At 58.8% G+C, this 12705-nt stretch overlaps 1 protein-coding gene across 5 annotated transcripts; it reads left to right on the top strand.

Annotated features, from left to right (window-relative positions):
- Nucleotides 1-2658: 2658 nt before the first annotated feature.
- RGS11 (regulator of G protein signaling 11) lies at nucleotides 2659-11704 on the top strand. 5 transcript variants are annotated; one of them, XM_048494899.1, is made up of 17 exons: nucleotides 3016-3381; nucleotides 3487-3583; nucleotides 3675-3725; nucleotides 3908-4017; nucleotides 4152-4203; nucleotides 4312-4370; nucleotides 4455-4531; nucleotides 4623-4704; nucleotides 5029-5088; nucleotides 5666-5695; nucleotides 5875-5936; nucleotides 7582-7695; nucleotides 7868-7983; nucleotides 8233-8320; nucleotides 8589-8727; nucleotides 9480-9562; nucleotides 9709-11704. In XM_048494899.1, exons 1-17 carry the CDS (start codon nucleotides 3049-3051, stop codon nucleotides 9830-9832), a joined length of 1677 nt encoding a protein of 558 aa, XP_048350856.1. In that variant the 5' UTR covers nucleotides 3016-3048; the 3' UTR covers nucleotides 9833-11704. The 5 variants fall into 5 exon arrangements, with proteins under 5 accessions (XP_048350860.1, XP_048350859.1, XP_048350858.1 ...); XM_048494902.1 differs by lacking the exon at nucleotides 7582-7695 and having other exon boundaries at nucleotides 3003-3381; XM_048494901.1 differs by lacking the exon at nucleotides 5029-5088 and having other exon boundaries at nucleotides 3010-3381.
- Nucleotides 11705-12705: the final 1001 nt, after the last annotated feature.

Below are 12705 nucleotides of genomic sequence, written 5' to 3'. Positions count from 1 at the left end.
CTCAAGGTGAGCAAAGCTAACAGCTGCATCTCTGAGGGTCTGTTGAGGACCCTCGCGATTGCCGAGAAGGGCTCCAAAAGGGGCATGAATAAAGTCAGCGGGGTGGGGTGGGGGGCTCTCAAGTTGAGCCGAGGAGCGGCAGAAATCCTTCCAAGGGGCCAGCAGCGCCTCCCTTCAAGGAGGACATCAGAGGAGTCCAGCTGGGCCCAGCATGGTGCCAGCCGGCCGGGCTTGACTGTCTCCACCTTGGCTTTCAGCCCTGCGAGTGCCCGCCTGCCGGCTGCTCCGCGGCAGCCTGCTGCCCTTGCGTCCTGCAGAGCAAGCGCCCCTGGTACACAAAGGTAAGAGAGGGTCTGAGCAGTGGGTTGGGCGGGGCCTTTGCTGGAGTGCCAGGTGGGAAACCCCTCCTCTCCTCCCACGTGTGTTGCAGGACGGTCGACTGGTGCTGGGCTCCAGCGACTCATCCAGGGAGACGGGCCCCATCTTTGAATGCAGCATGTTCTGCTCGTGTTCCAGTAACTGCCCCAACCGGGTGGTGCAGAGGGGCATCAGGTGAGGCCAGCTGCTCCTGGGGCCTCTCCCCTCTCCCGCCCCACAAGGAACAGGGTCCTTTCCCTGTGCATCTCAGTCTAGTCCACACAGCAAAGTGCGTTCTCCTCCCCTTGGCAGCTAGACTTCTGCTTGCAGAGTGCCTCTTTGACACCTCTTCCAAGAGTTAGAGCTGCTTAATGCCTGTTTCTCGCCCCCGCCCCGCCCCCCACTCCTGGGCTGCTCTGGTGCTTTCTCAGTGGCTTCATGGAGTTTGCCCCCTTTCCCCCAGCCTGTTCAATCTGCCACGGATCTCTGGAGTAGTGGGCAGGAAAGAAGGCTCCCCCTCTACACACTCTTGGGGGGTGGGGGAGGGATCCTGAATTGCCAGCTCCTGCCAGCACCCACTGACTGACCTGTTTTTCAGGGCCCAGATGCTGGCATGGGGGGCACTCACTTTGGCGGGGGTATCTAGAGCCTCCGATTCCCCGTGTACCACCACCACCACCACCACCATCGCTTCCTCTTCTTGTAGGGTCCAGCTCCAGCTCTTCCGGACACCGGCCAAGGGCTGGGGGGTGCGCACTGTGCAGGATGTCCCCCGGGGAGCCTTCCTGTGCCAGTGAGTCCTGGGACGGGATGGGGGTGAGGAGCAGGCTGGTTCCTGCCTCCTTTTCTGGGGGCTGAGATGCCCTCCTCTCTGCCAGGTACTTTGGGGAGCTGATTTCCAGCACGGAGGCCGCCCGGAGAGAGGAAGATGCCTACTACTACGTGGTGGACAGCCAGGTGAGACCGTGGCCTCAGGCAGGGCTGTGCTCAGGCAGGGAAGGCCGGGGGCGGGGGCTATAGAGCTGGGAGCTGGGGGCTCAGCCACACTGCTGCTGATGTTGTGTTCCTCCCAGGTAGGCCAGGAGCGCTACCTGGATGGGCGCTTCTATGGCAACATAGGCCGCTTCCTGAACCACTCCTGCCAGCCCAACGTGACAGGCATGCAGGTGGCCGTGGGTCAGGAGGTCCCCGGCATTGCCTTCTTCAGCACCCGGCCCATCTGCACAGGCGAAGAGCTCGGGTGAGTGAGTGGCTCTTCTTCCGGGGCGGGGGGGGGGGGGGGAAGCGGGGGACAGGACTGGGCTCCTCCTAGGCTCACATAGGCTTAGCTGTGTGGCGAGGGGGCCATTAGCTTCTCAGTTGCAGCCCAGGAAGAGAAGGACAGGGATCCCCTGGACTCTGGGCAAGGCGGCAGAATCCCTGCGATGGGTTGGGGCCAGACTCCGGAGGGCCTCCTTTGGCCTCTCTCTCTGGGGCCGTCCTGCTCCGAGGGATCTCCTGGCCTGCGATATTGCCAAGGTTGGGAAAGGAGGGATGGGAGCCGCAGTTTGTGGAGAACTCCCTCCCTCCCTTAGTCAAAGGGGGGGGGTGCGTGGGGGGCCCTGTGCCTGGGGGGGGGGCGGCGGGGGCAAGGCTGCTTTCCTGATGCAGCCAAAGATTAGCCCCTTCTGGACGGCCAAGGCCAGAATTCTGCCGCCCAGGACAAAAAGAAAGGGGGGGGGGGCGCTCCGTCGGGCCGGCCCTGGGTCCCAGCTCTGCAGGCGCCCGTTTCCTCTCGCGCTTCCAGGTTGGACTACGGCGACCGGTTCTGGGCCATGAAAGGGGAGGGCCGCGACTGCCTGTGCGGCGCCCCCACCTGCCGCTACCGGCCCCCCCGGAAGGGCCCCGCGGCCGCGGCTGGAGACCTCCGCGCTCAGCACCAGCACCGGCCCCTCCGCGGCTTCGCGTTCAAGTCCGGCCGGGCGAATCCGCTGCGAATCGTCACTCGCTCCCGACGGGGCCCCCGCACGCCTTTGCTGGAACCCCCCGCCGACTCGCCGCAATAAAGGCCCTTTGCTCCGTTGCAGGCCGGCTGGAGGGCATTTATTTGGGGGGGGGGGGGCGCCGCCCGACACTCCCGCTTCAGCTCCCGACACCCCCACCCAGTTGCTCCGGGGCTGCAGGCAGCGCTGCCCGAGCCCAGCCGCCCCTCCCCGAAGGCCCAGGCGGCGGGGTGTGTGTGTGTGTGCGCGTGCGCGTGCGTGCGTGGGAGGTGTCGGGTCTGGGACTTTGAAGCAATACACGCACTCTGTACTACTGATCAGCAGCGTTCATCGAAGCACCCAGCATGCCCAAGGAAGTTCTGGCGAGCCTGGCTTTTGCTACCCCCATTATTCCGATGTCTCCCATTTCCCCCAAGAAAGAGTTGGCTGAGGCGCCCCAAGGTCGGCAATAGATAAGATAGAGCCTCCTGGCCCCACAGGACAACGGAACCGTCCCGTTTCCCATGGGAGCAGAAGCGTCCGGGGAAATCCTAGTTATCGACTGGGCGTGTGAAGCCATAAAATAAAGAGCAAGGGAAAGAAATCACAACACTCGGGAACATGCAGCAGGCTTGCGGCGATTGCACTGAGTGAGGAATGCATCTCGATCTCAGTCAACTAGGTGCACTCCCCCCACCCCCCCGTCTTTTGGCTGGGAGAGCGGCGAGAGATGAGCCGGGTCTTCGCGGGCGGTTTTCCTCTTCGTGGGGGCGCCGCGGAGGCTTTTGGGGCAGACCCCCGAGGGTGCCGGAGGGGGCGGAATCTCCTCTCCGCCCCCCCACCTTTTGTTTGGGCCGCTGTGGTTCGTCCGGCGGGCCTGTCCTCGACTGCCGTGGCCGGGAAGGAGGAGGGGCTGCCCGCCACGTGCCCTCCCCCCTCGCACCGGAGGCTGAGCGGCCGCCACCTGGTCGCCTTCCGAGCAGCCCGCAGCATCGCAGCCATGACCATCAGCACGCTCCGCTCGGCCGGCGGCCCCCGCCTGCAGCTGCCCTGCCTGGCCAAGGTGCGTAGCGAGGGTGGGTGGGTGGGCGGGCGGGGGGCGCTTGTGGGTCCCTCGGTGGCCGTGGCTCTGACCGTCGTGGTACCTGCCCCGTGTGTGGTGGCGCAGCTGGAGCGCGTGGTGGTGGCCATGCAGGACCCGGACATGGGCGTCAAGCTCCGCAACCAGCGCCTGCTCATCACCGCCATCCCGCACGCCATGACCGGTGAGCGGGGTCGGGCCGGGGCGGGGTCGGGGGGTCCCGGCGGAGCGCCCCTCCCGCCCGCCTCCCCCGCTAACGGCACCTGTTCCCGCAGGGGGCGACGTGGTGGAGTGGCTGGGCCAGAAGTACGGCATCGGCGAGGAGGGTCAGTCGGCGGGGCCCGGCGGGGGTGGGGGAGCGGAGGCCGAGGGAGACTGGAGGCGGCGGGAGGGGGGCGGCGAGGCGGCGGCGGCGAGGCCTGGGACGGGAGGCGGGGGCTGGCTATGGGGCGGGGGTGGGGGTGGGTGGCTGCAGAGGTCTGTGTGTGTGGGCCTTTCCCCGCTGCAGAGGCGCTGCACCTGGGCAACTTGCTGGTGAGGCATGGCTACATCTACCCCCTGAAGGAACCCCGACGGCTGGTGCTGCGTGCCGACGACGAGGCGCCCTACCGCTTCCAGGTATGCCCGCGGCGGCGGCGGCGCTGCTCCCCTCCCGCCTGGGCTGCTGCTCGGGTGCCGGGCGAGCGGGGTGGGAGGGAAGGAGCGGGACACTTTCCCGGCTGGCCCTGACCCGCCCTCCCCCTTCCCCTCAGACTCCCTACTTCTGGCGGAGCACCAAGTGGCCGGCCACCCAGCTGGACTACGGTAAGCGGCGCCCGGCGGCGCGGAGGAGGGGGGTTGGAGGGTGGGGGCTCTCCTTTGGCCTGTGCCAACCATGCCTCTGGCGGGAGGGGCCTCTCTCTTCCTGTGCAGCCATCTACCTGGCCAAGAAGAATATCCGCAAGCAGGGGGACCTCATCGAGCACGAGAAGGTAAGTGGGGGAGGTCTGTGCTGGGGGGGGGTGCCTGACCCCCATCTGGGCCCCCCAGCTCAACCCGCCTGCCCCCTCCTGCAGGATGACTACAGCCGGCTGCATAAGAAGATCAACCACGCCTGGGACTTTGTGGTCATGCAGGCCAGAGAGCAGCTCAGGTGAGTCAGTCCAGAGAAGAGGGGGGGGGGGCGAGGTGCTGCGGGCTGGGGGGGGGAGGCTGAGACCTGATGCTTCCTCCCCCTTGACCAGAGCCGCCAAGCAACGGCGAAGAGGGGATCGCATCGTGATCGAGTGCCAGGAGCAGGCATACTGGCTCGTCAACAGACCGCTGGTAGGTGAAGATGCGCTGCCCCCCCACCTGTGGTCTTGCTCCCCATGCCCCCCGGGCCAGGTAGAGAAGGGGGCCCTGGCAGCCTCTCCAGTAGGGCCTCAACAGGCACCCTCCTAGTGGGTACAGGGAAGGGGAGGGCACAGGACAGCCAGCTTGCGGTGTAGGGTAGGACCCTCCGTAGTGGCCAGTCTCCGCCCCTGGCAGGGTGCCCTCTCCTGGGTTCCTGGGGTCCCACCGGGCAACACTTGCCAATCTGGAAGCCACCTGGCAGGATGCCTCTGGGGGAGGCTCAGGCCTCTGACCATCGGCTCTGCTCTGCTTCAGCTTGGAGGATCCTCAAACGGGCCGGAGGAAAGGATGTGCCCGGGCACCAGGACACAGCTGGTAAAGACCACCTGCAGGGGGATGGATATTGGGTGGATGCAGCCCTGGCTCCTCAGCTCCTAGTTGCTGTGCCCCTCTCCCTCCCCTGCATCCCTGGGTCAGGGCCAGCAGGGGAGGCTGCTCAGGGGGGACACTGGCCACCTCCTCCCCCCACCCTGGCTATTTCTGTGGCTTCTGGTTTCCTGGCCCATCATGTCCTGGCAGTCCATGCTCCTCCCTCCCCCTGCCCACTCCAGGGTAGCCCTTCTTCTGCTTGGTCTCTGTCGTCCTTGGCGGGGGGACAGGGGGAAAAGGCACTGCCACCCTCTGCTGGGAATCAGAATCCCACACTGGGACTCCCCGCGCCTCCCCGTGCCCTAGTTGCTGTGCCTGATGCATTTTCCCCTCTATGGATCTTGCCTCTGAACTGGGGGAGGGGGGTCACTGGACTCCTGTCTGCCTATTGTTTGCTTTGTGCTCTCCTGGGGGCTGGGGTGGGAGTCTGCAATAGCCAGGGATATTGGGGAGGGGGCTCAGTGGTGGTGGTGGGGAGCTAGGATCTGGCTACTGAGCTCTCGTCTTTGCCTCTCTGTTCCAGGTGAAGAATGCTGACTATTACAAACAGGAGGTGAGTGCAAGGAAGGTGGAGCTGGGCAGAGCCCCCACCCCCGACAATGGCCAGTGGGAAGGGCTGGGCCCTGATCTGCCCTCCCTCAGTGAGCCAGGGCCAGGAGGCAGCTGGGGTCAAGAAATGGCTTCCCAGAGGTGCCCTCAAGTTGCACCCCAATCCCTTTCCTTTGGGCACAGATTCGCTTCTGTCGTGCAGCTGTGAGCAGGACTCGGGTGAAATCTTCCATCTGCTTAGAAGGGTGAGTTAGTGTCCCCCCACCCCGCGTGGAGGGGGAGGTCCTCTTCTGCCCTCTGCCAGACCACCAGAGTGAAAGTGGTCTGGATCACGAGAAGCCCCTCTCCTCTCTGGGCCAGGAAGAAAAGGAGGCAATCCTTGCTGATGTTGGAAGTGAAGGACTTTACGCTGTTTCCTGCCTCAACCTACAGAGGGAGTTTTACTAGAGAGCTAGTGGCTAGATAGGGACCTAGGTACATTGAGATCCATCACGCACACGCACGCACACGAGGTAAGGCTTCTGCTGTGTTCTAGCCACCCGTGCCGCTCTGCTAACTACGATAAGGGATAATCTCCAACTACCAGGAGCATTTATCCCAACAGCTGGGGGGTCAGCTGGAAGTCTCTGCCAGGAAACCAGGCAAATAGGCAAGGAGGCAGGTACCATCCTAGGTCTGCAGAAGCAACACGCCCGGTCCCTCTGCCGCTCCCTTTCCTCAGAAGCATTCAAGGCAGCAAGATTTTAACGGCACAGGTCATGGGTGCCGTTGGCTGTTTTGCACAGAGGACATCAATCAGTGATGGATTACAATATAATCCCGAATGCCAAACACCAGCTTTGTAACCGGGCTATGCTGAAGAGGGTCACAATATTAAAACATTGCTTGGTTTATTATATTATATTAATGTATTTATTTATACTTTCAATTTATTTGCCGCCCTCCCCCGAAGAGGAATATAAATATTAAAAAATTCAAACGTGCTGTTTTTCACATATGCATGAAAGCTCAGCCCAACTATTATTTTTATGGATTTGTATCCAAGCAATCCATCCTTTATCCAATGCAAATAAGACATAAATCAGCCCCGAGTTTACAGTTTTTCAAACAGGACTTGTTCAACAGGTGACCATTTTTCTAGCAAGAACTGTGTTCCAAGTTCTGGGGGCTCCTCCATCTTTCATGGAGCATGAAATAGCCACTGAGCACTCATTGTCCACTCAGGTAGAATTCTGCTCTTGTCCAAGGCGTGGAGCAGTAGATCACACATTTGCAAGGCAGGTGAGGAGTTAGGATCAGATCACGTGTTTAGAGGCAAATGAGTTGGTTAGAAAAGCAATGTAAGCTCAAGGGATACACGTCATTTGAAGGTGGAACTGACTGTAAACTTGAGCCTGATTTATGTATTATTTGCAATGTACAATGCATTTCACATATACTGATAAAATAATTGGGCTGAGCTTTCATGCCTAACATGAAAACTACCAACTTTGATTACATATGGATTAAAGTGAGCAATATTTTAATAGGGTGTTGTGGGTTTTCCGGTGTTGTATGGCTGTATGCAGGCGAAACGTCAGGAGAAAATGCTACTGGAACACAGATTCTGGCCGTGAAAGCCTTCGACAATACAATATTTTAATATTGTGATTGTATTTAGTGTTGCCTGGTTACAAAGTTGTGCTTTGCGTGGAGGCCCACCAATCCCTTTCTCTCTAGACCTCCATATCTTAATGGGTGAACTTTCTCTGCTGCATTGCAGGGCCTCATGGGAGTGACCCCCTGGCAGTCTAGATTATTGGCCTCTCGGCTGCCTGCCTGCTGCTCCCACTGTGCTGGGGTGCGTGTGGGGGTGCCCACGTCTTTCCCAGCTTCTGCCTGTCTTTGCAGATTCATCAAGTTCAGTGAGCAATACATGCCCCATGACCCCATCATGTCCGGCTGCCTGCCCAGCAACCCCTGGATCACAGACGACATCACATACTGGGCTATGAATGCCCCCTCGTGAGTGTTGGGCCCTCGGAGGCACCTCCGAGTAGTGCTGAGGGTCATAAAGCCAAGTCTCCTGGCTTACTGGGGGTGGGTGGGTTGGAAGCAGCTAGTTTGAAGGCACAGCTTTTTAGGGGGAGGGGGGTCTTCCACCATGTGGTTCTGACCCTCCCTCCCTGGCTTGCAGGGTCCCTGTGCCCACCAAACTGCGGGTGGAGCGGTGGAGTTTTGGCTTCTGGGAACTGCTGAGTGACATTTTGGGCCGGGCACAGCTCCTGGCGTTCCTCAAGAAAGAGTTCAGCGGTGAGTGGGCCTGCCTGGGGGGTGGTGGTGTGGGGGTCTTTTTTTTTGCCCAGGGCAGAGAGGAGCAGTTGGATGGTAGCAACCCTGCCCCTCCCAGTTGCACAAACAAGAGATTTGGGGCGTGGGAATGGACCGTGGAGTGCACTTTGGAGGTCATCGAGACTGGGGCCAGGGCGCTCCCTGCCTGTTCTTCTGCCACCCCCCGCAGGGCGGCTGATGCCTCCTTCTCTTCTGCCTCCCATCCTGCAGCTGAGAACCTGAGCTTCTGGGAGGCTTGTGAGGAGCTGCGTCACGGGGAACAAACGCACATTGCAGAGATAGTAGACTCCATTTACCAGTACGTGAGCCAGTGGGGTGCAGGGAAAGCGGGAGGGTGGATATGTAGCCCCCCTGGAGGGGAGCCCACTAGAGCTTCAGTCTCTGATTCGTGGGGCTTGGGGGACCACCTTGGCTGTTGTGTGTCGCTGCAGGGCACTCCCCCGCTAGCTGGCTTCTCCCCATCTGCCCCGCAGGCGGGCTAGGAAAGGTTCCTTTGCTTTGGCTCCAGGCTTTGCCCCTTGGGCCCTCTCCTTCCTCCTGGCTGACAGGCCTGTCGTGCCCTCTAGGCAGTTCTTGGCACCAAGCGCCACCCGCTGGGTCAACATTGACAGCAAGACCATGGAGCGCACTTTGGAGGGCATCAAGACTCCCCACCGCTACGTGATGGATGACGCCCAAATGCACATCTACATGCTCATGAAAAAGGTGCTGGAGTTGGAGAGGGGAGAACACGTCCCGCTCCTCTCTCAGGGGCTCTGGGAGCAAATGGCAGCTAGGTGCAGAGGAAAGCCCATGTTTGATGCCAGTGTGGTGGGAGTGCCCTAGCCACGCCCCCCATTAGCCTCTGGTTGCTTTAAAGTTAAGATTAGCTGACTTCTAGATGAGCAGTGCTGCGGCTGGGAGGAGACTTTGGGGGGGGGGGCAGGGACAGACTGGGGAAGGTGCTCTTTCCCCGCCCTTGACCCTGCCCCCTCACAGTCTCCTCCCGGCTGCAGTGATGCTCGCCTAGAAGTCAGCGAATCTTAATTTTAAAACAACCAGAGGCCTTTCTGAGGTGGTGGCTGGAGAGAAAGTCTCTCCCCCACCCCCCGCTGCCAGTGGGGGGGGGGAAGCCTCAGGTTGCTTTAAAATTTAGATTGGCTGAAGCTCTCTCTCTCCTCCCCCCCACTTTCTTCTCCCTTTCTTCACTCCCCACCCCCCTTCTCTGGGTGGATGCTACACTGCTACGTAGTTCTGTGAGAACAAGATCTTTGGGTGTGGATGGACAGTACATTAAATATAAGCAGTCAGCATGATGTAGCAATAAAAAAGGCTAATACTGTTTTGGGATGTATCAGTAAAGGCAGAACATCCAGATTGCAAGAAGTGGGGCTGGGGCAGTTTGAGAGCTTGCCCTGGGTGCCATTTTCTGTAGATGTGCCCCTGCCTTAACTGACTGCCCCTGCCCTCTCCCCCAGGACTCCTATCCACGGTTCTTGAAGTCTGAGGTATACAAAAACCTGCTGGCCGAGGCCATGATCCCCCCAGAGACCAGGAAGCGGTGAGTGAGCCGGATGCCAGGCAAGAGGCTGAGTGGGCGGTCACAGCAGGCCCACGCGCAGGTGTAGCCTCCAACAGAGAGAAAGGGGGGCAGTGCAGGCCCCTCCCAGCCTAAGCCCTTCTCTCCCCATCTTCTCTCCCCAACAGGGTGTTCCCTTTCATGCGGAAGCCTCGCCACTCCAGCCCCAGCCCGGCCCTCTTGCCTCCTGGGGACCCCGAAGCGAAGGCTGAAGAACGGAGCAAAGCTGCCCTCGAGCCTCAGCCAGAGTAAAGCCAACTTCCTACCCCGAGTGCAAACAAGCCTGGCGATGATCCAGTCACCATGGAACAGCTCAATCTCCCCCCTCCCCACCAGGATACCACCACTGGAAAGAAGCCACAAGCGTTCTGGTCCTAGGATTTGCCCCCCACCCATCTCGGCCTCACCTTGGGAAGCCCTCTGCTGGCCCATGGAAGAAGCAACCTCTCCCTTCCCTGCTGGCCACCCAGTGCCCCTTCATTTGGCTCCCTGTCCCCCTGATCCTACTTGGCCAAACACACACACCTGTCATCCCCCCCACCCCAGCCCATCTCTAGCTGGACGGTTTGAACAGGCAATAAAGCTACTTTTGGAAATGAATGGTGCTGGTCCTCTGATCCTGAGCTGACTCTCTGATGGAAAGAGCAAATCCTGACCCACTGTGGATGGAAGCCAGGGCCAGAAAGCCTCTCTTTGCCTGATGTGAGCAGGGGGATGGAGTGCGTGTGTGGGGGGGGAAGGGAAAAATTGTTCCCCTGCCTGTGGGACCCTCCTGTGTCAGCTGTGCCCCTGGAATTCTGGAGACCTGCACTTGGGCAGGCTGTTTTGAAATGGGCACGTGCCCATGCTGGGGGCAGGAGCCAGTGGGAGGGCATGATCCGGCAGCAGCAGCAGCAGCTTCCTCGTGGAGGAGGGCAAGACCTTCAGGTCTCCCCAGAGCTGCACTGCTTCCTGGACCAGCCTGGGCAGCGCCCCAGTGTTAAACTCCCTCCCGAATCATGCCTGGGCCTCTTAGACCTCCTGGGCCTGTAGTGGCGGAGCGGTTAAAGCCTCGGGCTAGGGACTAAAGTTCAAATCCTCACTCCTGCAGAAGCTGGCTGGGCGGCCTTGGGCCAGTCCTTCACTCTCACCCCTGACCCCGGCTACGAATTGGATGAGAGAATTGTGAGATGACGGAGAGGTCCGTGGGGGAGACTCTGGGTTTGACAAGTCGAGGGGGGTCGGTGGCAGGGACCCCTGAGCGGCTTCTAACCATGGCTCTGATCTTGGGCCAAAGCCGGGTGGAGACTGCGGTGCCTGCCTATCCCGGAGGATGCTTGGACGGAATAGGGGGTTGGTGGCAGGGACCCCTTTGCGACATGGCAGCTCCCACTGACAGAGCCTAGAATTTGGCGATTTGGGGGTGGGGCGGTGGCAGAGCCCCCAGAACAAACTTTCCAGTATCTTTCGCCCAAAAAACATCAGAGAGTCCCCTAGTGAAGAGCGGGGCACGCCTTTTAAGAACACGGCGGCAGCGCTGGGAGAACGCTGGAGCTTACTAACGCTGGAATTGATTACATATCACGTTGTGGACCTGCACATTATTTCTCACTATTTCAAAATAGATGCAGTCGAATTAGGGTTCTTGGATTTCGTATGGTGAAAAAGTAGTGTTAGTGAAATAAGAACTTGAGTTAGACTAATATGTATTTGCTAAATTGAGTTTGGTAGTGTAGTGTAGGTAGGATTGTTATTGTTGCTTAGGCTATTCTACTTAGGTTCTTTGGACTATGACATTTTTGGTAAGGCGCCATCTATTTTTCAATCTTTTTGCTATGTCAGGTTAAATTGTTATGTTAATTATTATGATGTGAGGTTTATTGTAGGCTGGGTGGTTGTGGAATCGTAGTGGGGATATTGTTATGTTATATTGCTGTTATTGCATTATTGTTATTTCATTTGATATACTATGTTACTGTTATTATGTAATTATCATATTATTGTTGTCATGTAATGTTATATTAATGTTGGGGATGTTATCATAAGTTGTTCAACTTGCTCTGAGCTGTTAACCTGATAGTATTATTTTGATCTTGAATTGCTGTTTTTGTGGATCCACCGAAATTGATATTGTCTTTATATGTAGCCTTGTGGTTTTGTATTATCATGTTATTGTTCCTATTATGTTGTAATATGTTGCCCTGAGCCCTCTGGGGGAGGGCAGCATGTAAATTAAATATCCTGTCCTATCCTCCTATTTCCAAGGAACGCAGCGGCAAACCACCTCCCAACAACCTTGAGGCGGGGCTGTGACTTGACAGCAGCACAAGCGGCTTTCCTCACCCCACAGCACTTTGTAGGAATTGGGGGGAAATGGAATCAGCCCTGCAGCTGGCCAGCCACTCCCCCCCCCCCCCGCACTTCAGGACAGCAAATGAGAGGATTGGGCGGCACAAACTTGATGCCGTAGGCAGCCTGCAGTGTTGGAGGCAAGCCCCTTCTGGCAAGCCCCTTCCTTGCTTCTGCCCCTCCCCCTTTGCTCCCCTGCCCCACTGTCTGCCTCACTTAGGATTTTTAAAGTCCCAAACCGGTTTTTGAGGGCAGTTTGACACACACACACCCCGTCCATCAAAGAGGGATTTATCAAATAAAGTGGCAGAGTTTAATCTGGGGGAAGAGATTCCCCAAATCCAGATTTCCTAAAATCCAGATTACGAAAGGCCTGGGAGACCAACCATTGTGAATAGTTGGATGTGTGTCTGGTCACATGCACGGCTTCCTTTCAATCCTTCGGAAAATCTGCTTACCAAAATATGCCGCCCCCCCCCCCAAGTGGGGCTCAGCTGGCACTCCAGAGTGGCCCTTAAGCAGCTTAGTGACCACTGTGGACAGGCAGGGAGGGGGGCAGCCTGATGCTGAGGGCAGACAGGGGACTCTCCACTCCCCCCTGCCCCTCACCGAGCGGGGATAAGCCTTTGGTCCGCCCCCCCCCCTCCAAGCAGCTACTGGGGGGACACCCGGGCACCCTCCCACTAGGCGCAGAGTTTGTTTCCAGTCCTCTTTGTAGAGGAGGGAATGGAGTCACCCCCTCTGCCTGGTTCTCTGGAGGGGATGGGTTCTGGACTGATCTCCTGCAGTGCACACAC

This window comes from Sphaerodactylus townsendi, linkage group LG04 (assembly GCF_021028975.2).
Source record: "Sphaerodactylus townsendi isolate TG3544 linkage group LG04, MPM_Stown_v2.3, whole genome shotgun sequence".
NCBI lineage: Eukaryota > Metazoa > Chordata > Lepidosauria > Squamata > Sphaerodactylidae > Sphaerodactylus > Sphaerodactylus townsendi.
Note: the sequence above shows the minus strand (reverse complement) of the source record. Positions and strands in the feature narration are given on the sequence as shown.